Genomic DNA, 27,099 nt, shown 5'->3' with positions numbered 1-27,099 from the left:
TGTGCACACAAATTGTGTAATCTCCTGACTATTTACACAAAGGATACTCTCTGTGTAGTGTGCTCGCCTGAGGTTTTATAGATGAGCACTGCCTTGGGGAAATCCGAATTTTACAAATTCATTATACTCACTGGTTTCCTCATCCTATATTCACCACTTACATCCTATTGTAACAGCCTGGAGGATGGATGTGCTTTCTCAACCCTTTTGATCGTCTCAATCACATTATATTAAAAAAAGAAGGTATAGAAACCAGAGACCAACACAAAACCAAGGGAAGTCCTCTCTTGCTATGTTGTCACATATCTGCTTTAGACTATCATGCGCTCAAAGGCAAGAGTATCTAGAGTGGACTGCTAAAAGGCCTATTGATTTCTTCATGACATACAGCTGATTTCACAACTCTCAATACATGAAAAGGTTAGCAAAATTTAAATGTGCAGCAGCTCACACAGTGTGCTTGTGCACCTCTTGCCAAAAAAGAAAAAAAACAGGTTGAAAATACACGGTTCAGGTAAAAACTCTTCTCTGAACACTGTAAACCTCAACTGCATAGAAATTGTGTTTTATGCGCTATTTTAGAGAAAACGCAGAAATGAGATGAGTCTAACAGCAGTAAGCAATAAAGCTTGACTTAAATATCAAATGTCTTAGTATCACTCCCAATAATTTGTATACAGATAGCAGTATGGAAGAGGGGAGTCACTACACATTGCATTTGCAATACTGTACACAGAACTGGTGTCAGAATTCCTCACAGAAAAAAGAACAGTCTCTTGCAGCTACCAAAATGAGTTTACTGTTGAAACAATGAAGTTATACTTTGATAGGCTGCAAAACCTGATAAAACCAAGTGTTTACAATTCAAAGAGCTGTTCTCATTAATACAATTTATAAACAAGAATGACTATGAAGAAAGGAAAATTACTTAGTAGGCATTTTGTTTATGACAAGCTTGTACTTGCAGCTGATGGCAAGGGAGAGAAGGTGTCAACAGGCGAGAAGATGTCTAACCATCTCCACAAAGCGCTTTGCCTCCTCACAGGCATCTCCTGCCCTCCTCCATGTCAGAGGCACACAGCTCAGATGGCAGCTGTCTTGGGGAGTAATCCCAAAGGCAGACTTGGCTTACGGCGACACCAAGATTTCAAGGTCTTTGGAATTGCAATGCAAACTAAGAGCTGCCCACAACCATTGTGCATTGAAGATGTGGAACAACTCGCTTCCTACCATGAAGCCACAGACCCAGGCACTCATGTTTGCAGTAGCTGCACCTGTGGGTTTTCCTGCATGCTTCTGGTTTCCAAGACTGGATCAGCCTGCCAAGTTTGAGGCCAGCAGCATCTGCAGGGAAGCTTGCAGAGCCCTGTGGTAGCCTTCACCTCCATAGCTTGGTGACAAGCATTTGTCTGTCTTAGCAACCACATTCGCTGTGCTTCATCATTCACGTGCAATGACACTTCTGCTGTTCAGCTTTGGCTCAGACTCACTCTGGGCAGGTCGTGACCTGCTTGCTGTGGACACCAATCTAGCTGGGCTTTACTCTCATCATCTGGCAGAACAAAGGGGCAGAGCTGACTCTATTCAGTTAACCACAATCTCTTCTGATTTTCAATCTGATTTGTTTCCTTAGGTCAACTGAATCTCTATGAGCAACCCATGCCTTTCATGAGCCACAGCACAAACAGGCAGTGACATTTTTACACGGAATGGAGTTTAGAGCTGCTTTTACATCAAGTGACTCAGTCAGCAGCCCACGCTATAGATCAATAAGCACAAGAAGTCCATGGTCTGTGACAGCAGGACTTCTCCCAAATGCCTTTTAATTTACCCTGAGGTCAGACTTGCAATTACAGACAGGAGGATCCATTTTCCCTCACAGCTGTACCTAGGTTGGCAACCACACAGCTCTGACTTGTTCCAGCTTTTCTGGTGTTGCCTGTATTTGCTGCACACCAGCGAGCCTGGGTCATGACTCTGGTCACTGGTTTGAGAGGTTACATGAGGCTACATCGGTTATTTAGATGTTACATTTTGGGTAGTGGTTTCCTACCAGTGACACATAACCACCACATATCAAAGTAAATACGTTCACATCGGCCACTGTCACTTGGGTTAAGAATTGGCGAGAAAGGATGCTGCTGCCATTGCTGTTCAGAAATCACTGTCTCTGCCACCTGGAAATCGCTCTCAAAATCAAAGGCAGCTGGATGGGCATGGACAGAGCTGCAGAATGTACAGCCTTCAGTGACCATTCCTGGGATTTTAAGATGTGGTTGGGCAACTTCCATAGTCACAGAAAAATCGGTGGTGGAGCCAAGAAGATAAAGTCATTGGGGAAATAAAGAAAATGATTGAGTTACAAGCATCCATTAAGATTTCCCGCTTTGAATTAGCACAAAATGAGGTCAGTTCTTGGGCCGTAATGTTCTTTCAGACAAAAGACTATCGGATATAATATTTTCCCTTCTTCAGAGTCAAAGAACACCAGTGACTTCCCCTTTAACAGCTCAACCTCCTGTCAAAACACTTGCCAGTTCCTACAGCCTTCCTAGAATGAACAGGATGAAAAAAATCTTGATCTTCTCAGCAAGACATTAACCACAACTGGAATGTTTCATGAGAAGTTAAATAATTAACTGAAGCCAAAAAACTGAAAATGAACATGGGCAGAAAACCACATCAAAAGGAGAATGACAAAAATACACATAATAAAATAACATGGAACAAGAGTTGGATACGTTTAAAATAAATGCACAGATATTAATGTCCCGTAATAGTCACTCTGGTCAGAGAAACCATGCTAACAACACACTGCAGTGCCAGCAGGCCCTAATACACCAGGATAAATACTGTTCTATCACTTCTGACCCAAATGGGATTCCATTCATGGCCTTTCCATGTTCCTCACAATCTTTCTTGGACGTTCCTAGCAGACTCAGGAGAGTGCTAGTCAGCACACTGCCACAAAGCGCTCGGAGGCTGGAAATAACACCTGGGATCATCCATATAATCCACACAGGTGAGGCTGTTCAGATACAAGGAGACTTCCTGCTTGTGTAATCCTGCACCCCACTTTTATCCACATCTCTTCCAGGCTGGGACTGTGAACCTTTGAGAAAGCTCAATGGCAATTCATAGGGCTCAGGCACACTGGAGGACTGACTGCCGGACACTACAGAGTAATGCATTCTTTCAGATGTAAATGGACAAAACACGGACAGAAGCGTCAGGGAAACGTGAACAAAAAAAAAAGAAATGAAAAAAAAGAATATGAAAAGTTGGGCCTCCTTACCCGTCATATAGTCTTTGCTCTGTGTCAAGGGGTTCTATTTGCTTCCTTCACTGGCACAAACAAAATTATTCCCATTAGCCCCAAGGAGAGGTGACAGCTAGCTACGCAAGCGAGAGATGGAGTCTGGTCTGCATCACACAAAATCAACAAAACAGTCAAATGTGCTCTAGCTCAACAACTGTCTTCATTTTTCTTATTTGCACTAACAGCAATGATGACGTGATAAAAAGAGTCAAATGAGTGTGACACGATTACCATGTCAGGTGGGTGGGAGAAGTCCCTAGCATGACGTGGGGGAATGTATTTGGTGAATTTTATTAAAAATATTATAAAATAAACTTAAATGTCATTTTTGTAGAATTACCTTTCAACAGCTCACTGTCCTGGCTTCTCAAAGGCCCTATCCATTTCTTTTAGGGGGATTTAAACAAAAGTAAAACGTCCTCCTTCAATAGAGATGCTGATCGCTCGAGACAAGATGAGAGGAACAAAGTGATTGCATAACCTTCCTCCTGCATCTGTGATTTGGCATACACAGTTCACAAGAACAGTTCCAACTTAATACACTTAATACATTTTGAATCTGATTAACTGTGACTTGACAAAACAGCAGGGCTATTTTAATTAAAAAACAATTAAGATTTTTTTTTATTTTAAAATAATTAAAATATTATCAGCTAAAAAACTTGGCATTTCTTGTCCATTTTGCAAGAACACAAAAGCTGCAAACACACAGACTCACTTCAAAAATTCAGGTACAGCTCTCCCATACTTCAGATATTTCTTAAAGGATAGAGGTGCTAAATTTTTTTTTTTGGGGGGGGGAGTTACCATTTTTCTATTTACAATTTTTAATTAAAAAAATCTTTCCAACTTTGCCTAAAAGGACATCAAAGAAAGAATTGGACAAAATATAAATAAAAGCACTACTACTGGGGACAAAAAAGACATTTAATTGTAGTAAAAATATTTAAATTAAAATAATTTTAAAGTTAAAAATGAAAAGTGTCCATCAATCAAGATTTTTGACTGGAATACCTTTTCCCTGTATAAAACAACTCAAATCTAAATCTATCCATGGAACAGGTATGTATCTTTGATTATAGAACACTTCCAATGAAGAGGCAAAGCTGTATAGCATCAGAGGAAGTTATCAAAGTACAATTAATGCAATATGTTTATTGCACTGTTTTGCTAATGCTATACTGGTTTAGGTGGGGGAAAAAAAAGCATTCTTCCTCTTTTTCCCAGTGATATAAATGCAAAATAAAGCTGTCATGACTTGAAGCAGCTGGAATGACAGATAATTTCACTTTGCCTCTGAAGCCAGCAGAAGGTCTGACACCAGTTTCAGGTGAAGAGCCAGAGCTTTATCACTGGAGTTACAGTCACCCTCATGCTACCTCTAAGCAATGAAATCAGCCAAACACCTGCACATTCCCTGCAGGTCTCATGCAAACCTCCTTTCTTGTTCAGCAACAGAGAGCAATAGCAAAGCAGCCAATCATTCAGTTTCTCACCTTGCTATCTTGTCACTGCAAGACATGGTAAGTAGCCTTTCTCCTTGCAACACGCCATCCCATGTCTGGATAGTGGTCGTAGAGCGTACGGGGATAGTCCCTTCCCCAGATTCTATTTTTGTTCGTAGCTGTCCTCTTGCTTTGCGATTTGGATGCCTGTCTCCTTGATCTAAATGACAAAAATCACTCATGATCAGGTGAGAGACATTCTCAAAGTGTTTTTTTACAGATAGGCTTACAATAAGCAGAGTTGATTAAAGGTATTTGACTGAATAACTACTGACTTGCATTACAGTTCCTATTGTTCCCTACAAATCAGCTAAAGCACCAGACATTTCTCATAAATAGTCTTCTAAAACACACTGGCAATTAAACCAAGCCTTCCACAAGGAGCAATATGCAGCAGAGAGCTCTTCAGTTCTGTTCTGCACATTACAGCATTAGAATGAAGTTAATGGGCAGACCAGGAAAAGGACAGGCAGCCAACCACTGTTAAAAGATGGAAACAGCGAAAGGGTTTGGTTAGTTCTGTACAAATATTTTCTGACTCAATGGCTTATCTTCGCTAGCATTCAGCCTCCTTCAGACCACATGGTAGACCAGTCTATGCTTAACTTCTACCACACAGAAAGAACAGCTCAGATATTTTTTTGGAGAGATCTTTGTCTAAAACATATCTACACTAAAAGGAAAGAAAACATCTACATTTTAACTGTGCCACTTGTACATGCTCAAATAACACTTTAAACTCCCTTGCTTGAGCAGGACTGCTGTCATACCCTCTTGTGCTGCTTCGTGTGGTGAGAAAATCCTAGCGTCACCACAAGGAGATGTGCTGATATAGAGATGAAACTGCACGTTCTCCTTTAGCTTAAACCCGCCTCGCTCCGATCTGATAAAAATGGATTTTTGTTGATCTTCTTTATTGCTGAAACAGAGAATAAAGCTAGAGTCAAACCTAACAGTACACGTAAATAACCATAAGCTGGGTGGTCTTAATAGGCATTAAAAACAAACATAAGATGCCTGGAAATATTATAGTAAAAATCAAACAATTATTACAAATACAAAAATTAAAAGACATCAAGAAAAGAAACAGAAAGCCTCTGACATCCCAGCACGTCAAGAGTTCTCAGGCCCATATCAGCAAATGAAACATCTCCACCCTTTAGCTCCCTTGAGATTATTTTGATTTACATGTTTACAGTTTCCAAAATGATTCCAAATTATTTTCTCTGTCCTCTCCTCTCATGATTGACACCGAACTGAGTACATGTTTTGTTGAAGTTAGATTTTAGGGCAAAGGGCTTGACTTCTCAACTAAACATCCTAATGCAACCGGACAAGTGTTTCACACTGAAATAATTGAGACATGTTTTACACAGACATCTTTTCATAGACTCATAGAATAGTTAGGTTAGAATAGTTGGTTAGGTTAGGCAGGGACATCACACTAAATCAGGCTGTCCAAGGCCCATCCAACCTGGCCTTGAACATCTCCAGGGATGGGGCAGCCACAACTTCCCTGGGCAACCTGTGCCAGTGTCTCACCACTCTCATGGTGAAGAAATTCTGCCTAATGTCTAGTCTAAATCTGCCCCTTTCCAGTTTATACCCATTCCCCCTCGTTGTGTCCCCACGAGCCTTTACGAATAGCCCCTCTCCACCTTTCCTGCAGTCCCCATCAGGTACTGGAAGGTCGCTATAAGATCTCCTCTGAGCCTTCTCTTCTCCAGCCTGAACAAGCTCAGTTCTCTCAGCCTGTCCTCATAGGGAAGGTGCTCCAGCCCTCCGATCATCTCTGCAGCCCTCCTCTGGACCCATTCCAACAGCTCCATATCCTTCTTATGCTGAGGATTCAAGAACTAGACACAGTATTCCAGACGAAGTCTCACAAGAGAGGAACAGAGGGGCAGAATCACTTCCCACAACCTGCTGGCCACGCTTCTTTTGATACAGCTTTCCAGCTCATCATGCGATCAGCTCATCTTCCTTTCCCCTCTAGCTCACCTTAGATAAAGCTCAAGTTGTGTATACAGAAATTTAAGCAGGCACCGTCGAGATATTATTTCCGCATGGCAATCATTTAATGCAAGACCACGATCACTCATGTATTCACCATTGATGCATTTTGTCCCTGTAGACACACTTATTACCAGGGCATCTTTCACATCTGTACCTGCAAAACAAAATTCCAGGAAGAAGATTCAATTAAAATCACAAATAAATTAGCAAGTGATTTTTTTTTTGTTTGTCTCTTTTAAAACAAAAACAACAAAACGCCTTTTTTCTTCTGGTACTTCCTTTAAAGCAAAAACTTCACTCAGTCATACCCTCCCTGCACTAGCAGGGATTATGGTTCTTGTGAGCTGTTCATGTTGGAGTTCAGACAAATTAGAAATGGAAAATCTGCAAAGAAAAATTGCTGCTTCAGGAAGAATTAATAAAGTCTGAGTTCCAAAGATGGTGCACTTTTCCCGAGCCCCGGGCAGCCAGCTAGCTTCCAGCAGGCACCTTCTGGCTACCTATGCATACATTCACAGGGATTTTAGAAATGCAAAAGGCACCAGTATTAAAACAGCAACACATTATGGCAGGGTATTAAGCCAACAACAGGAAAGATAAGACTAGTGAATGAAGACCTTTAAATGCCTAAACCACTATAAAGCTATCAGTAGCACAATTCTTCTGGAAATGTAGTTCTTGGTATTAAATCATTACGTACAATAGAATTATAAATGTATTTTGAGTGTTTCCTACACAGAGGACTGTCTTTATTACACACACTAAAAAGGTCAGTTGCATGAAGAATTCAGAAAGACAGGTCAAAATGTGACATCCCTCTAGCAAAGCACTCAGCAAATAAAGCCTCAACAAGCCACACCAATTCCTCCGAAGCTCTCTCGAGGCCTCACCAACAGAGGCAGACAACGGCCAAGCCCTGCCAAACACGTTCTGCTCTCTTCCTCTTACAGAACAGTTACTACAGTGTGGAAAAGCAGAAAACCCATTTCCAATGCACTCCAAGCACCTAGAGTTGAGGATCCTCCCATAACCACCTGGCTGCATCGCAGTGCTGATACACAGGGCGTAACTAGTAATTAGCAAGGGAACTGGTAACTGAGTAATTAAAGAGGTAATTGAGACATGGCCTTAAAAAGATGAACCTGATTCCAGCTGCCCCCTCCTGCCCACAGGGCTAGAGGAGACCATGGAGGAGAAGCAGGGAGCCGCTTCACTCTACAAGGCTGTGTTGTGGGATTATCTAACTCCAGACACATATTCAGGCAAAGATGGTTTATAATTCTGTGTAAAGTTATTTCTTCAGTTAATAAAAATGTATTCACTTGTTAATTAAGTCTTAATTCTTTGGTCACACGGTTATTCTGGGAATTGTGGGCACAGGACCCTAATTACAATAAAAACTTGCATTACCAAATACATCAGATACAACTACAGCACGTTCTTCACATCTGGGCCTAAAACGGTGTTGGTACCACATGAATGTTGTGGCTGTTGCCGAGCAGTGCTTGAGGAGCATCAAGGCTTGTTCTCCAAGCCTCCCCAAAGGCCATGTACTGGGGTGGGCAAGGGACTGGGAGAGGACGCAGCCAGGACATCTGAGCAATGCGGGCCAAGGGATATCCCACACCATAAGTGGTGTGCTCAGTGATAACAGCTCAGGAAAAGGAAGAGAGGATGTTTGTCCAGCCAGGAGTCTTTTTGTCTTCTGCCTTCTCCTCATGCCCCAGGAAGGGCAGTGAGTGGAAGGATGAGTGGGTGCCTGACTTCCATCCAGCGCCAGCCCACTGTGGAGGTCTTGGGACAGAGTTTGGGCCATGTTGTCCCTTGTCACATTCCCCTGCCCCTAGATCATGCAGTTCTATCTACCCTACCCACCTTCAGACCTCTCTGCTCTGTGGAGATGGCCCCAGCAAACATCCCTGTAGTAGGAGGAAAGGGCTGGTGCCACCTCTAGCACTGAGGGCAGGGTGCGCATTTATCTCTGATATCCGCCCAACTTGGATATTGTACTGTATTGAAGGTGTATTGAAGACCAAGATAAATCTTAGTATGAGGAAAATTCAGCAGCAGCGCAGTCGCAGATCAGCTCAGAGAAGAGCTTCACTGTTTTGGGTGATCCAACAGACCACAGACCTCATGCCAGCAGTCAGAGAACCACAATGTTACTGCTGCTTGTATATACACACCAGTGTCAGCCACCAAAACATACCCTGCTTCCTGCAGATAATTTTCCTAAAGTGACCAAGACACAAAGCACTACGAAGCTCAAACAAAGTGTAAAACCTTAAAAACTAAATATAATTTCTTACATAATACACTAAAACCCAAGAATGCCATCTGTGTGACCACACAATGAAATGTATTTTAGATTTAGTTCCAAAATGTTGCATACTTAATTTTAAAATGGACATGCATTTTGTAGACCATGAGCTATCTCAGACGTCTCAATCAGGCAGAAGACAGGTACTATGTGAAAACATAAGTATTTGCAGGTCTAATTTTCCTGTAATTATCCTTAGCCAAGTTCTTATTGCTATATTTGGTGCATCATGAAGATTAAACATTAAAAATGTATTTCAAATACTGGTTGACTGAAAAGAGATATTTTCCTAGAATGCAAACAGAGCTCCACATTTAACCATTTAAAATAATAATACTTTTTTTCCTTTTACCTGTTGTCATGACAACTCCAGCAAGGACTTTTCTACGTGCATGTGGAGATGTGAAATTTTCTGTCAAATCACTGAATTTATCTACAACCAAGCGTGCGACAGCATCAGCTAAAACCTGCAAGATCACAAAGAAACACACATTAGATAATTAAATAAATAATTTTAAAATTATGGCAGCATTAGGCTATTAGGATTTGGAGTAAATAATTTGACACAGTAAATTAAACAAGTTTTTACTCTTCACTTTAAAAACGGACACGGCAGCATGAGCAGTATGTCAAGGAGGTGGCTGCCTCCGATTTTCAGGCATAATGAGCACTCGCAGCTCATTGTAAGCAGAAGCAGAGCTCTGTGTGCTCCACGTCTATTAAAACAGGCTCAGACAGCCCTAAGGCAAGCATCAAAGTACCTAATGCTCATGATAGTTATGAACATTTGAGGCTTAGGAGAATAACCGGAGAGACAGATAAGTCTCTACTTTCGTGCTCAAACCTCAAAACACATCATCTCAACATCCTCAACATTGGACCTGACAAGAAGATTGAAGTGCAGGAACCAGGCTCCTCATACTAACATGTAAACTTTTTACAACAATCATACAGATTACCTAGCTAGTTCATGAACAATAACAAATCTGTTTTCAACACTGGTTAAATACTTTCTAGTTCATATTTTCACAAGACGTATGCAAATTCAGGAACAGAAAATGTCAAAGTACAACCCAAAATAAAATCTCTCAAAATTAGGAAGGATTTGACTCTTTCACCTTCAGGAAAACTTGGAAGAATAACAGTCACAGCCTAGTTGTATCTTGCCAGCAGGGCTGGCACACAACGTCGGTCAGACTGTAAGGGGGGGTAAAATCTAATTTTTAGGAAAAATTCAAAATACCAGGCCTGCTTTTGCTGATCGATGGTTCAGTTCAACAGTGCGGCTAGTCTCACCTGCTATTTTTAAGGGCAGCTGGAACCATAACAGTTAGAGGAGATGAGGCAAGATCAAATTCTTGAATTTTCACCTGAAAAGAAACTGAAAACCAGGGCAATCTATGCAACAGCATTGCTACTACAGCTGGCTGTTCCCAAAGGAGTGGCTAAGGTAAGTTACATGCCAGATGGCCAGACAAGTGATCCCCAGCAGGAGAGACAGGGCAACTCATCTTCCACTAACACTGGGACCAGCAGCCAGAGAAGACGACTCGACAAGGAGGGAGCTAAGGTCACTGTCTCAGAGCACCAGGCATAAAGAGCTTGATCCATTTGCCTGTGTGCTGGCACTCAGCAGTATCTGAGATGTTCTAGGATAACCACCTGGCCCACAGGTTGACATACCAGATGGACATAGTCCTGCGTCCTGTGGCATACCTGCCAGCACCACGCAGGTGTCTTAGATAGCCAAGAGCATCCAATCTTGTGCTAAATGCAGATGTAAGCAACTACATCAAGTCCAAAAGGATGCTTGTGACTCACAACCTGTCTTTGCGCTCTCAGTGACTGAAGAAGATCAACGCTCTTACCCCTCCAGAGGGCTCAAGACAAATCCACAGGGCAGATGGGCAGCGGTGTACAGAGATTGGGCACACTCACTTGGAATGGTACAAATTCTTGAACACAATCAGTTCAAAGTCAGAGTGCCAGGGTCGAAACAAAAGAAATGAAAGAAGAAGAGGGTTTGAAGACTGCCAACCTGATTCACCACCATTTTCCTAATAATAGTCATGAGAACCAACAGCCTAGAAATAACGTGGAGGAGCTCTCAATTTTCACTTCCTTCTGGAAAAACTTTAGCAGCCAAGGAAGCAATAATTAAAGCTCACAATCTCAGAGCTTGACAGCTTTTTCCAGAATCTGACTGCAGACGGAGACCAGCAGCCAGCGGTGACTGGGGTCACAACCGCATCAAGCTTTGGTCAATGTTTTGCAATTGCACAACTTGTAGAGTCAGAGGACTCTCAACATTGCAAATACAATATTTCTTGATGCATTTGAATGGACTGCAACTCACAAACTCTTACCAACAGATTGAGAAATCTTTCAGGAAGGCAGTTTTGCTTAGAAGTTACAAACACGTCTGTTCAGGCACTGATTTTCACATGAGGCCTTCTTGCTGCTGGACTGAAAATTGTGCTCTGAAAGCACCATGACCACACAGCACAAAATCTGCATTTAATTGTGCCTGTACTTTCCTAATGGAGAAAGCTGAAGTTTAAGGTAAATACACAGAAGCAAAATAATGAGCAACAGTTTTGTTACCACCCTGGGTTCAGAAGTGGAAAATGAATACACAAAATAATTAACCTCCCTGCAGTGTGGGCAGATCACTGCGGAGACAAGGAACAGAGTCCCCATTCCAGTGTTTTATCCACAGCTCCACTGCATAATTACGGACATTGTGTCCCAGCTGCAGGTTTTATGCTTTCATTTCTGTAATATATATATTTTTCTGCTCTACTTTACATTATGACAAGCTAGACAGGAGAACACAGATGGCAGCTGACAAGATATGAGACAATGTAAAATCATGTTAAATGACATTATGACGGAATGTACTATTACAGATCTAGCGAAACAGCCATTTCCAAATAGGGATGGATTTGATCCACACAGAGAACAAGGACAGGCTTCAAAGCCTGCCAGAAAGGTTTGCCATCCAGGTGATAAAAAGTAAGGCCCACCCCTTCCCTGAACAAAAGTGAGCATGATGACTGCTAACTGGAAGAGTCTTCTCCAGCGCTGAGCTACACAAACCCACAAAGTTTAGCACATGCCAGAAATGATGATTCCAAAATGCTGAACCAAAATTCACCAGTTGCTAAGACTGAACATGGAGGAACGCTTCTTCCAGGATCACCAAATATGGGTAACTTGCTACACAGATCTTCAACCTACCCAGCTAAACAGAGGTTGATCTATGGAAGAACATGATTGTCTATTCCCTGGGGGAACTAGGGCTGGCTTGAGGAAGTTCTCAAGAGGTGGGAACTGAAACTGCCAGGCATTTCTGGGAAGCAACTCATGGCTCACTTACTTGAGAATACTGCTGACAAAAAGGCTACTGGAACAGCAGCTGGGCAGAATGCTTGTATACGGGGTGGGAACATCAGCTTTTTCCAAAAAGACTTTTTATTTTCATGTAATAAGCAAAGCACAAGAAACTGTGGTGTTGGTCTACACATGGGAAGACGGTGAGTTCCTCTGGGAAGATGCAGGCTGGCACAGAAGAATGGGATAGGGCTGCATCTCAAACAGTGTGGAACTAAGCTGCTGGCAAGGAAACCTAAAAGCGCTTGAATGTATGTGAAGCCAGACAGTGGGAAGGGCTGATAAGGAAGACTAAGCAGAACTCAAGCAAAAGAAAATGACTGCTAGAGATGTAAGCACTATAGGAGGAAGAGTAGGAAAGGGGGTAAAAATCACTGCCAGAAATGAGCAGATGTATTAAACCCAAGCTGCATGACAAGGGGTGGGTGGTGAGGAATAAACACTATTAAATGTCTACAGATATAATTATAAGGTTTTATTCTTTTATAAGAGTACTGACCCGATAAATTAGAAGAATCATCTTTTTCTCCCAGGTAGTCAATCATATTAACATAGTTAAAGAGTCTCTAAAAGCATGGAAGAGATGAGAATAAGGCAGGCTATGTTTTTGCTATCCCTATCTCAAAAAACGAGGACTTAAAGCTGTCTCAACATTGAGCCCAGGTCATTGACCAGCCTGCGTAGGGATCACTCATTTCTTGTTCTCACTCTACTCCCCTTCACACAAATAAATATTAATTGGAACAGAAACTGAACTTGTGTCTCACCTTCCCAGTGAGTGCCTAACATCTGACACACAGTCGCTCTGCCCCTGCTCCTGCATTAAATCATTATTCAAAGTTGGGTAATTAAAAAATGGAAAGACCTAAAATAGCTGACAGTTTGCTTGCTAAGTCATGCGAGCTCAAAGCTATTCTGGGTGTGTTGTTCCTTTCTCTGATGAAGTTACAGTGAATTCACTTCTTTTCTACACACACAAACTGATTTTGGTTAATATCTATCTTGCAGCAATGTTGTAGTAGAACCTCCCTAACTATCTATGTTTCAAAATATTCTGAAGCTGATGAAGTTTGGGTCTGTCTGGATCTGAAGACCTTGGCAGGCCACAGTAACCACCCCAGATGAACACTGGCGAGCATCCATGTGGTGGAACCAAAGGCAGAGGAAGCAGGGGCACTGCGTGTGCTGACAGCACCCAGCTCGCACTGGGGATCTGACTAAAGACCTCACAATCTTTTTTGCTCTCCCTGGATCTCCAATGATCTTTCTTAAGCACAAATGTCCTCTGTTCTCCCTCAGCTTTATTTCTTCTTTCCCTCACCATTCAGGGCTTATGTGAACTTTCATGAGCTCAGGAGCAGTGGCAATGTCCACAGTAGGTAAAACCAAGGTCCATTATCTCTTTTCAGACAGTGACCAACACACACAATTCAGAAAAGGTGCAAATATATCTACACTAATGAAACAGAGTAATTATTTTCTAGTGACCAAAGTTTCCTGTTTTTATTTAAAGGAACTGCTACCTCACAGTAGGTTTTCTCCCTGCTTGCGCAAATGTATCCTTTAAGCTTCTGTCAGTTTAACAGCAGTTCCAACAATATCACTCATTAATTCCCATAAAAACACTCAGTATTATCTTTTTGTTAGGTTTGAATCTGTTACATCCTCATTCTCCTGTATACGCTAAGCAGTCTATTGCAATAAACAGCCTAGAGTTCTTCAGCACTTCTGCAGAAGCTCTCCTGATTCTTCGATCATTTGCCTCCTTAATTTTTATACCTTTCCTACATTCGAATACTTCTTTTACAGTTTCCCCTCCTGCCCCAGGCTGGACCAGGATTAACATAGCACTTCAACTAAAAGTAGCCATTGCACTGCTGGTTCTCATCCCATTCCTTCTGCTTAATGTTTTATTTCAATGTCTGTCCACAATGATACACAGGATAAATAGAATCTGCAACACAATTAGGGGAATGATTAGAAATATTCCCTCTAGTGGATTTTTAAAAACTCATTTCATATGTAGCTGCACTGATTATGTACCCAGTGCAATCTGCTTTCTGTGACAATAGTCCAACTTTCACTAATTTAAATAACACCATTTTAAAGTTTCAATATTTACAATTCCAATTCTCTAATCTCCACCTCTTTGCATCATGACTAATTAGCTATTTTTTTTTAGGAAACCTGGGAAATGCCATTTTAAGCTTATATGGAGGCTTTTGTAACAGAGGCCACCAGTGGCCTAAAGAGGACACCACCATCAGCAGGCTCCTACCGTCTAACAGGAACCATTTCCATCAGTAATGCTGGCAGCCTGAACCACTAGACTGTACTGAAAGTCACCAAGTGCCCTAAGGCACATCAGGACGATGCGGCACATTCTAAACAAATAAGACAAAACTCTTCTTCCCACAACACATACTTAAATAGAGAAACTTATTGCTATGAGGTGGTGTGGAAGCTGAAAGGTTACAGAAGTTCAAGAAAGAGTTGAAATTCATGGGGGAAAATCATAATCCATCAAGGACTCTCTGATGGAAAGACATGATTTCTGGCTGAGAAAATCCTTGAGACATGAACTGCCAAAGCTTAGAGGCACATACAGGGGAAGTATGGCTATCAATATGCCCTTTGCTCAGTTTTTTTCAAGGCATTTGGTACTGGCCTGAGTATTTCTCAGGACAGCACCATCCCACCTTTGACAGAGGTGTGAGACCCCTCATGGCCTTCCCTGGGAAGCAAGGAGCATCTAAGGGAAAAGAAGAAAAGAAGAGAAAACTCTGAGAGACTTCTCTCTGGGAGACAGAGAGATAAAATATGAAGAAACAGGGAAGTCCAACAGAGCATCTCATGCTCCTGAGATGTCCAGAGAAGTCCTTGTGCCATCTCTTGAGATGTCCAAGGTGCTGTTCAGCAGCAGGACCCATTCTGCAGGTGGACACAGCCTCAGCTAGTGCTTGCAAACCTGCTGCTTCCCAGTGCTGGGGCTGCTGGAAAGGACGTGGCACCAGGGATGGGATAATGCGTGAGAAGGAGCTTTAGCCTGGCCCAGTGTGGCTCCTGCTGTGGTCAAGGGCTCAACAGTACCCTTTCCACCAGAAATCAGATTTGGACTTTGCACTAACAGTTTTCAAAAACATGGTCATGTTGACTTCCAAGTTTCATCTATAAATGTGCAACCCCTTTGTTTTCAGAAGTGTTTTTTTAAAAGGCTGTTCACATTTTGCTGTCTTCTCCAGTTCTCTTCACCTATCAACTCTGTAGACCTATGAAAAGTCATGCACTTGAACTTTTTAATTATATTTGTCTAAGTATGCTGAAACATAAAAGTTTTATTTTGTGGAAAAGAATCAAACTTGAAGAACACACATTTTGGAGACCCTGGTGTGTCCTGTAGCTTAGTGCAGAATGCAGGTCACCCCTGTCTCCAGGGGTGGGACGTAAAGTGAGGATGGCTATTCATTCACAAAGCATAGCCAATGATCCAAATCATTCCTTTGTGTCAGAGAGGTAAGTCCCCATAATGTCAGGCTGACCGCCTCTTCTACTTTAACATACTCGCTGTGAAGGTAATAAATGCAAAAGATTCCATTTTTTTTCAGCAGGGCATTTCCATCCGTTCAGGGACACAGGCTGAGAAACTTATCAGCTTTAACTCGCTTTCCCAGCAAAGAGATTTTCCTCACTTCACCCGTTACACCGACAGGTTTTAAATGTACTAAACCAGCACCTTGATAGCCCACTCTACAGACCATATGATTATACCTACATCCATTTTTATACGCTTATTTCTGATGTCAACTGCCCTTCTGTGCCGTTTGATAGCCTGCACGTGTACTTCCATGTTTAATAACCCCCCAGAGTGCCTGCAGCTGTCGAGAGGTGCGAGATCACAGATAATGCATTTCAGCCAAGAGTCACGACCACCTCTGGAGCAGAAATCATCCCTTCTGCTCTCTCAACTCTTTCTACTCTATTGCTTTTTCTCACGAGACACCACAAATTAACACCTCAGCTACAAACAAATTTTGAACCAGGCAGTCAATTCCAACATCTTCATTGGCACAGCCACACTGTACTTTTATTACATCCACTGAACATTTGGTATTTGGATATACTCCCTCCTTGCATGCTTATAGCTTCCATTTTTTAACAACCCAATCAGTATTTTATTTGGTCTATGGGTTATAACAAATTCTACCCTCATTTACATCATCCAACCTCACCCAATTTAGGATTATCTCCAAATTTAACATCTTTACACATCCTGAGTAAACACTGTGTGAAAAAATAAAAAACACCTCACAGAGTTTAAAAAAAAAGAAGATAAATAAAGCAGGACCTGAAAATACAACAAATATTTAAATCTGTTATAATTCATCAACGGATACCAGACCAAAATCACTAATATGTAATAGACCTTCATATAACTTTATATAACATATAACCTTCAACCAATTAAAATTAAAAGCTGGTTAATACAACACAGCAAAGTGCAAAAAGGACAATGATGTCCTGATCACAAGCTGATCAAAAGCCTCTGAAAAAACAACTGACTTTGAATCGGGTTTACACAAGGCAGTATCAGCGACCTGCCCCTTCCGACCTGGCACATTCAGCACTAAGCCTAAAGCCATCGGGTTCTCCTTGCTCTGGAGCAGCCTTTTTCAGTGCACATGTATAAGACAGGCGAAACACAAGTTCACCCCTGGGGCATGCTTTGTCATACACAATATGGGTATCAAGGTCAGTGTAGAAGTCCTGGAAAAATATTTAAAAAGCGTTTGGATGGGGTGCTTTATTGTTATTGAACATTGTATCCTGGGTCTGAATGCCCTGTTCATCTCACAAACTCTGGGATAGCTACCTTGGACTCAGTCAAAACCTGACAAAGGCAAAGAGCTCAGAAAAACCCAGCACTGCCCAGTGGTTCATTGAAGTCCCTTAAAGAAGGGAGGCTGTGCGAGCTGTTACACATTTGCCTGCTGGGTGGAAAAACAATTTTACCATCTTAGAATCACACCTCTTTCATGTCTCACCCCACAGAAACATATAATGGTTTGGGTTGGAAGGGACCTTAAAGCTCATCCAGCTCCACCCTCCCTCCCACTGGATCAGGTTATTCAATGCCCCCCATCCAACCTGGCCTTGAACACCTTCAGGGATGTGTTCAGGGATGGTGAACACCTTCAGAGGAGCAATGGCTTCTCTGGGCAACCTGAGACAGTGCCTCACCATCCCTGCAAGACGACATTTCTTCCTAATATCTAATATAATCTCTCCTCTTTCAGCTTAGAACCATTCCCTCTCGTCCTATCGCTACACTTCCTGATCAAGAGCTCCTCCCCAGCTTTCTTGTAGGTCCCTTTAAGTACTCGTTTCTCCACTTCCTTATTCCAGTTCCCATTCTCATCACTTTACTGATTTAGAAACTAATAACACATAAATTACTAGCAGTAAAAAATTATGGTGGCTGGGGCCAAATTTACTTTTCAAAGTCAGCAAAGAATGTAGTCTGAAATTACTGAATCCACTGAAGAAGTCACAGCTACCTGAAACAGCATGATCCTAGGCGTGAAAATGAAGGAAAAGTTCATCACAGAATTACTAAAAGACCTCCAGGATCGTTGAGTCCAACCATTCCTATCAACCACTAAACCATGTCCCTGAGCACTTCATCTACCCATCTTTTAAATACCTCCAGGAATGGTGACTCAACTGCCTCCCTGGGCAGCCTCTGCCAGTACCCAATGACCCTTTCTGTGAAAATTGTTTTTCTAATGCCCAGCCTGAACCTCCCCTGGTGCAGCTTGAGGCCATTCCCCCTTGTCCTGTCCCCTGTCACTTGGGAGAAGAGGCCAGCTCTCTCCCCTCTACAACCTCCTTTCAGGTAGTTATAGAGAGCAATAGGGTCTCCCTTCAGCCTCCTCCTCTCCAGGCTCAACAACCCCAGGTCTCTCAGCTGTTCCCCACAACACTTGTTCTCCATACCCTTCACCAGTTTCATTGCCTTTCTCTGGACACGCTGCTATGGACAACAATGTCTACTTGGATAAGCCCCACTAATAGGTAGTGCCAGATTCATAGAATCATTTGTTTGGAAAGGACCTTTGAGACTGAGTCCAACCGTACCTGTCTGCTACTAAACTGTATCCATGAGCACTTCATCTACCCATCTTTTAAATCCCTCCAGGCATGGCCACTCCACCACCTCCCTGGGCAGCCTCTGCCAGTGCTTGAGAACCCTTTCAGTGAAGAAGTTTTTCCTGACATCTAATCTGAACCTCCCCTGGTGCAACTTGAGGACATTTCCCCTCATGCTATCACCTCTCACTTGGGAGAAGAGACCAGCACCCACCTTGCTACAACCTCTTTTCATTTAGTTGTAGAGAGCGATAAGGTCTCCCCTCAGCCTCCTCTTCTCCAAGCTCAACAGCCCCAGGTCCCTCAGCTGCTCCCCATAACACCTGTTCTCCATCCCCTTCACCAGTTTCATTGCCTTTCTCTGGACACGCTGCAGGACCTCAATGTGTTTCTTGTAGTGAGGGCCCCAAACCTGAACACAGTGTTCGGGGTGCGGTCTCACCAGTGCTGAGTCCAGGGGAAGAATAACCTCCCTGGACCTGCTGGTCATGCCGTTTTTGATACAAGCCAAGATGCCATTGGCCTTCTTGGCCATCCAGGCACACCACTGGCTCTTGTTCAGCCACTATCAACCAAGACCCCCAGGTCCTTCTCCTCCGTGCAGCTTTCCAGCCACTCTTCCCCTGGTCTGTAGCTGCACAGGGTTGCTGTGCCCCAAGTGCAGGACCTGGCATTTGACCTTGTTAAACCTCATGTCATTGGTCTCAGCCCAGCGATTCAGACTGTTCAGATCCCTTTTGAAGAGCTTCCCTACCCTCCAGCAGATTGATGTCACTGTTCAGACACGACATGGTGATGTGGAAGCAAGTTTCTTTATTGATGTTACACGGCTTCTTGATGTTACACCGCTGGCTTCTTTATTGATCTTACACGTGCCTCTTTATACCCTTTGTCTACAAACGCTTCTCCGCATGATCGGATTAGCTTATATATAAACAGTCTGTGACTGGATGGTACTTCTTTTTCACGCGGTCCTGTATCGGCTGCTCACTTCTGGTTCCCTGATCTCAAAGTTCTGCAGCTGTTGCCTCCTTGTTTACGTCTCAGCCTTCTGGGTACAGTCAGCAGGGGATCCTCAACCCACTGTGGACCCCCTCAGATCGACACTTCCACCCAGCTTAGTGCCATCTGCAAACTTACTTAGGGTGCATTTGATCCCCTCATCCAGGTCATTGATAAAGACATTGAACAGGGCTGGACCCAGCACTGAGCCCTGGGGGACACCACTTGTTGACCGGCTTCCAGCTGGAGTTAACTCCATTCACCACCACTCTTAGGACCTGGCCATCCAGCCAAGTCCTTTACCGAGGAGAGTGTGCGCCTGTCCAGGCCAGAGGCAGACAGTTTCCTAAGCAGAATGCTGTGAGGAACTGTGTCAAAGGCTTTTTTGAAGTCCAAGAAGACTACATCCACAGCCTTCCCCTCGTCCAGTGGGCGGGTCACTTTGTCATAGAAGGCGATCAGGTTAGTATGGCAAGACCTGCCTTTCCATGAACCCATGTTGACTGGGCCTGATCACCTGGTTCTCTTGCATGTGCTTCCTGACAGCACTCACGATCATCTGTTCCATGACTTTCCCTGGCACTGGGGTCGGACTGACAGGCCTGTAGTTTCCTGGGCCCTCCCTCAGACCCTTCTTGAAGATGGGTATAACATCAGCCAGTCTCCAGTCAAGTGGAACCTCCCCAGTCAGCCAGGACTGCTGGAAGATGATGGAAAGGGGTTTGGCAAGCACGCCTGCCAGCTTCCTCAATACTCTTGGATGGATCCCATCTGGCTCCATAGACTTGTGAGTGTCTCATTGGGCAAGCAAGTCTCTAACCACCTCTCATGGGAGCTTTATTCTGCTCCTGTAGCTTCTAGGTTTGTACACACAGGGAGCAACTTTCCTTACTCCTAAAGACTGAGGCAAAGAAGGCATTAAGTACCTCAGCCTTGTCCTCATTCTTTGTCACAGTTGTTCCCTTTGCATCCAATAAGGACTGAATATTCTCCCTGGTCCTCCTTTTATTGTTAATGTATTGATAGAAAGAATTTTTTATTATCTTTCAATGACTTGGCCAATCCGAGCTCTAGTTGGTCTTTAGCCCTCCTGATTTTTCCTCTGCATGATCTCACTTCCTCCCTGTAGTCTACCCAAGATGCCTGTCCCTTCTTCCAAAGTTCATAGACATTCCTCTTCCTTTTGATGTCCAACCATATCTCTCTGCTCAACTAAGCTGTTTTTTTTCCCCGATGGCTCATTTTCCGGAACATGGGGAAGGATTGCTCTTGAGCTGCTAGGATTTCCTTCTTGAGGAGTACCAGCCCTCATGGGCTCCCTAAGTGATCAATAATCGATAATCAATAATTGTGCAACATTAAATACAGAGCATATAGGAATTTCTAAATTACGCACATTGTTCATGCATTTTGAGAAAACAGCATACTTGAAATAGTTACAACATCTACTTATACTTTTCAATGCCACATTATCAAATCAGACCAGTATCTTACAGTTTTAATGAAATCTAATGCAATGTTATTGACATAGAAAAGGTCAAAGCCTTGAAATTCTCATAAGAAACACATAGCAAGTTGCTAAAAAGTCGCACACAAGCACTGAAATTTAGACAGGCATTAAAAAGACGCAAGAGACACAGTAAAAAGAGAGTAATCGAACAATCATTACTGTAGTTTGGGAAGAAACGTAAGTGAGCAAATAAGGGAGAATTTCTCTTCACTAAAAAAATTAAAAATTACTCCATTCTAGCTACATTAAATTTCTGGTCTAGGTCTAGTAAGTTTGAGTTAGTTCATTAATTATTTGATTTAAACTATTTCTTATCCAGATTTACTTGCCTTGGTAACTTATGTATGCTTATTAACTAGCTTGATGAGAACACAGTCCCTTAGATGACAGCTATTTAGCCACAGGTCTCGGATACATGCACTGAGAGTCGCCATCGACTGCATTAGCCTCACTTCAGCTGTTCTTGACTTCCATTACCCAGCTCTGTTAATGCCAACAATTTCAGTTTGCAGAAGAGAACAATTTTCTCCTCTGCTAAAAATGGTTGTATCACATAATAATGTTACTTAAAGCATTACTTCTGACTTGAATTCCATCTAAGTCTTGCTGCCCGACGTGAGCAAGATGCAATCCAACCTTTCCTCACCACAATCCATAATCCAGGCTGGCACTGCACTGGGCTTGATGCTCTCTTATGTGACATGATCAAGGGTGAAAGCATCAGCAACAAAGACTCCTCTCTGTCCAACAGAATACATGAAGTCCACGCAATTGTCAGAAGCCATAAGTGAATAAATAACCTAAGAGACACACGTGCTCATCTACAGACAGAGAATAAGGAGCAGAAACGCTGTTCAGGCTGACTCAATACTTGGGTAGTCTTGGTCATTAGCCAAAAACATCAAGAAAAGCAAAGGGCGTCTCACCTGTGGCAAGTGTAACTGGAGCCCCTCACTGGGAATGGGCTGTCGAGATGGAGTCTGGTCCAGCTGCATATTAAACAAAGATGCGAGAGCCGACTGAGCTGCCCGAGCTTTTGCCAGCTTTTTATTCCTTCCCGAGCCTTCAAAAGTCTGACCATCTACTGCCACAGCCATGACAAAGTTTTTGGCATGGCTCTCCCCGCTCTCCGAGAGAAACTCATACTTCAGCCCCGGCCGCAGCTCATTGAGAATCATGACAGGGTTCTTCCCACTGGCAGAGGGGTAGGGCGATGGGGCAGGGAGTGGTGACTGGGAAAGGCTGCTGGCTACTGCTGACGATGGCAAACCGTAGTCCCCACTAGAGCTGAAGGACCCATCCCCGTTGGACCCTAGGTAGAAGGAAGCATCGGAAGGGACTGGTGTTTCAAACCCGTTGAAGAGGGTGTCAGGGAAGTCTGCTTGGTCAGAGGTGAAGTCTGTGTTGATCGACAGAGTCCTCCCCATTGCCAGGTGGGCTTCTGAGGCATTTGGAAACTGGACAAAAGACCGCAGAGCCTTCTCAGCGGCATGAAGCTTGGCTTTCTTTTTTGTTGGGCCGGACCCTTCAAACACCTGCCCATTGACTTCAACTGCCATCACAAACATGGGGGCATGGACCGGCCCCGTCTGTGAGAGCAGTTTGTACTGTAAACCAGGTTTAATCTCATTAAGTTGCATCAGGGCATTCTTTGGCAGAACAGGGCCGGGAGTTTTCTTCCTCTTCTTCGGGCGGAATTTGGAGTGGCCATTGTTGCCCTCCTCCAAAGGACGTTTTCTGCTGCTGCTGCCACCACCATTGGAGAGCTGCATCCCCTCCCCGGCGCCTTGCCCACTGCCATCCTTGGGGGGAACGTTGTCCACGTTGCGGTTTTCTTTAACATCAGCGCTGCTCGAACCTGCGGTGCCCAGAAAGAGTAACTTACAATGCCTTCGTTGCAGGACCTTGTAAATGCAAAATTTATAGATTCCTTTATCTCTCTTTGTAACTGGTTAAGTGATGTGTGCTCACAGGTTAAATGTTTGGCAAGATGATCAGAGATAATAATAATAATGCAAGACAACCTCCCACTAATTCAAGAAGTAACACATTCAAAACCGATTTTCAATCTACGCATTTGATACAATCATACAGCAATAAAACACTGCAGCTTGCTTTTCTTTTGGAAAATTTAAATCATGCTGGAACTTTTACTCATAACTTAAGTCTGGACTGAAAACGCTTTAAATAAAAAATATAAGTTATTGTAGCATATGCCTATAAAACAAATAACTACCTCTAGTAACATAAAAACAGATGCTCCAGACCAGTAGTATGAGATGGATTTTTAATTCTATTACATTCTTATTAGCGTTACATTTTTTTTACTCAGTGATTTTAGTTGCTCAGATTGAGAAATTAAATAAATAAAACCTCAGCCATGAAAAATGAGGCAGTTCTTTGGCAGGCTCCTTGACCAAAGAGCATTTGAATGCTTTTGTTTCTCTTCAGCTATTCCATATTCTCTGAAGTCGGTTCTTTTTTTATGCTTTTTCTAGGCTTTCCTTTCACCTCACCCCAATCTGCTCAGGAACTGCAGCTGCCCACTGTGCCAGCATAACCACAAGATTACTTTATAAATTTCCACACAGCCTTCTATTAATAAACCCTACATTTGTCATTTACAAGCCATATTGTAATTCCTTAAAAAGCAAGAAGACTGCTATCACAGAGTTACAAACCCTGAAATAATGGTAAAGATCCTCTTTTAAGACTACAAGGAATACAACAAGTATGGCAAAAGCTATTCTGCATTAGAATATCATCATTATGATTATGTAGAAAAGGCATTGTAATATTAATTTAATTATTTATTTTCTAAAGCAGAAAGCCAAGGCAATGATATGTTAAAGGTATATTTAAAAATTATAATTGCTATAACTGAAAAAACTTCATTTTTACCCTGATCAAGAAACTAAGGAAATTGAATATTTGTGCTTTACACTGGCATTTGTGAATTAAATGGCAAATGTAGTATGTGAAGTATTTCTAACTTTTCTCTTCCAAAACTCTAAAACATCTACATTACATCTACACTGATACTAGATGATAAATATTAATTGAAATTAAAGCAAACCAAAGTAGAAGCTCTCTTTCACAGTGACAAATTTCAGCTACACTTTAAGACTTCCCTAAAAATCCTCTACCATGCACACATCACTTCACCCAGGTTACAAAGCTGATGGAATGGTTACTAAATTTTCATTTATAACATCCTCCAGCAAAAGCTCAATAGGTTACTCCTTTCGGTGCTCGAAGAGAAAAAAAGAAGAAGAAGAAAGATCAAAAGGAAAAGCCGAAGCACAAACACATTTTGTTAAAACACAGTAGCACAACAAAGAATTGTACAGTACTGACACTAAATTCCAGTAAATTAAATTCAGTCAAGAACGAAGCACTACATATTCTGAAGCATTTCATTGCTAGAAAACGCCTAAATTTAATAAAGTATCTCTTGCAACATTCAGCCACATATTACATTGCCTGTAGAAAGTGTATTATAGGGCCACAACTGCCTACACCCAAGGTTCGTGCACATCAATTCTTTAAGTACCTATACAGTGAAGAAATCTAAGGCCAACAGAGTGAATTTTGAAATCTTTCCTTACACCAAATTTCCTACCTCAAGGTGTAAGCTCAAAAAATTATATCTCATGTAAAACACCATTTCTGGAACACTGCTCTTACCAGTGGCACCAGGAATTTGCTGTCAACCAATATGACTTTTAGGCTGAACAGAAATCATTTAGTTAACACTAATTAATGGCCTCTGTTTTTATCTTCTTTTTATACAAAGTGCCTGTGGAAACCACAGAAGGAAAACAGAGTTGGATAGACTCCAACTGAATGTAAAAAAACCCTACAACTTTTGCGTGTAAGTATGGCAGCTGAGGAACTCAATCTCGATGGCACAGGAGGGGAATCAATGCCCTGGCAGAGAGAGGGGCTTGCAGAAAGCAAGAATGAAACTTGCATGCTTACCTTGTCTCAATAAGAAAAAAGGGAAGAGAACTACTCCAGCCTGAGAGCTACTGGGCTCATTAGCTCTGGAGAACCTGCAGGGTGGAAGAAACTAGGAGAGAAAGCAAGCAGGGAGCTAGCAGCCTGAGTCAACCCAGAAACCATGAAAGTAGGCAAGTTTCTACACCGTAGAAGTGATCCAAATCTGAGCTTCGTACATGACAGAAAGAAAAAGAATTTCCATGTGAACCAGGACTCAGGTTTGTTTCAACTAGAGAGTCACTGGGCTGCAAGAAAGAGCACCTGTGTCTGAGGCTGAGAGTGAGGATGTGTTTTTTGTCCTTCCATCCAGCCTGTCCTACCCAGCAGCAGCGAGGTCCTCTTATCACCATAGGGCTGGACTAGAGTTGACAGGTTAGTCAAAAAGTAAGGTTAAGGGTCAGGAAGCCATCTCTTTTAATCCTGCCCACGTTCAGATATAGAGGAACATATCTTCCCCACTCTTCAAAAATGGCTCTCCCTTTTTGAGGCATCTCATCTTGTTAGAGGAGTTAAGAATGTCCTAACCAGCTCATCCTCACTAGCCCAGCTCCCTGCTGCAACACAGCAACCAGCAGAACCCAAAAGAGGTTATCAAACCAGAGTGCAGACTAGTGGCCCTGCCCCAGGTCAGTGCCAGCCTGTAGGCAGCTGCAGCCCTGGGCTGTCCCAGGGAGCATGGCAGGGAGCTACTGGAGGACATTTCTGCCTCCCTCTCCGTAAATTCTTCTAATTTCTTTTCAAGACCCCAAAACTCTTGGTCTCCACAACGTCCCAGGCAATCCATTCCACGGTTTCATAACACATTGCAAGAAACCATCTCCATTTCTTGTTCTCAACCTCCATCTGCTACTCTCACCTAATGCATCTATTTTTTATTTGCTATTTTTTTCAGCTTGATGATTTCAATATTGAACACTGTGTGCTGCTTACAGAGATCTCTAGTATTTCAGCCTTATCATCCCTTTTCTATACCACAGGGCCCTAACCATCCCTTGTCCTGGTCACCCTCTTCTCACAGCAGCTCCTTATCCCCTGGGTGCTTTTTGACCCAGGAGGAACAGACCCACAGCTGATTGCATTATTTGCCCTTCTTGCTCTATTCTGCAGTCTTAATATACTGTTTTAGGGACCATAAGACTATAGTGAGTGTCTCACTCATTCCAAAGAGAACTCTGTGTGTGTGTGTGTGTGTACATGTGTACCTTCACCTCAAAAAGCTCTGGCTGATTCAGGATCCCTTCGTAACTCAACCTGGGAGCACCAGTACTAAAAAAGAGCAAAATTCTGTTGCTCTAAAGCAGAAGTAATAGCATTTCTGGACCACTACTCCACGCGTGCAACAGCTTAGATCTAAGTCTGATTTGGAGACCACCATCAAGCTTTGTGCCGCTGGTATCTTGGCAGGAAAATGAGAATTATGACTGTTAAGACTCCGTTAGAAAGTATAAAGCATAGGAGAGAGCTGGCAGGTGAAAAAGATCACCATCTGAATTATAGTACTAAAGATCTCTATTCAGTAACGGATGCTCTTCATTATCCTTTTTTTTTTTTAATTAAACTTTTATCACACTTGACAAGTGACCATATGTTAACTTTATATGTCTCGCCTCAGAAAGGTCATACAGTCTTGGTGGATCTCCTAACATATCTAAAAACCAAGAAGTTTAAAAACAGCTTAATCCTAGTTTTTAAGTATACTTTCAAGTCTATGCATTTCTCAGTCTTTAAATAAGTTTTCAAGGAATTAATGCTTTAGACAGCCCTTTGAGGTCAATCACTGATGCTGTGGTATTCATCACTTTACAGTAGCAATAATACAGATATAAACACTTGACAATGGGATCCTGTTCTTAAAGATTAGTACTATCCATGATTTAAGGATATT

General features: G+C 42.5%; 1 protein-coding gene across 5 annotated transcripts in view; it reads right to left on the bottom strand.

Annotated features, from left to right (window-relative positions):
• Positions 1 to 27,099, bottom strand: part of ADARB1 (adenosine deaminase RNA specific B1) — a 90,823-nt gene that overhangs the window by 20,589 nt on the left and 43,135 nt on the right. For 3 of the 5 annotated variants that reach the window (XM_054069583.1, XM_054069584.1, XM_009566888.2), the window contains 5 exons: positions 22,139 to 23,070; positions 9,513 to 9,627; positions 6,826 to 6,994; positions 5,595 to 5,743; positions 4,816 to 4,984 (listed from right to left, as the gene is read on the bottom strand). In XM_054069583.1, coding sequence (XP_053925558.1) covers positions 4,816 to 4,984; positions 5,595 to 5,743; positions 6,826 to 6,994; positions 9,513 to 9,627; positions 22,139 to 23,070 — 1,534 coding nt within the window. Of the gene's footprint in view, positions 1 to 3,295; positions 3,424 to 4,815; positions 4,985 to 5,594; positions 5,744 to 6,825; positions 6,995 to 9,512; positions 9,628 to 22,138; positions 23,071 to 27,099 lie in introns of all 5 variants that reach the window. The other 2 variants (XR_008450341.1, XR_008450340.1) reach the window with 1 other exon arrangement.

The sequence above is a fragment of the Cuculus canorus genome, chromosome 6, assembly GCF_017976375.1.
Source record: "Cuculus canorus isolate bCucCan1 chromosome 6, bCucCan1.pri, whole genome shotgun sequence".
NCBI lineage: Eukaryota > Metazoa > Chordata > Aves > Cuculiformes > Cuculidae > Cuculus > Cuculus canorus.
The sequence above is the reverse complement of the archived record's forward strand: the minus strand, read 5'-3'. Positions and strand labels throughout refer to the sequence as shown.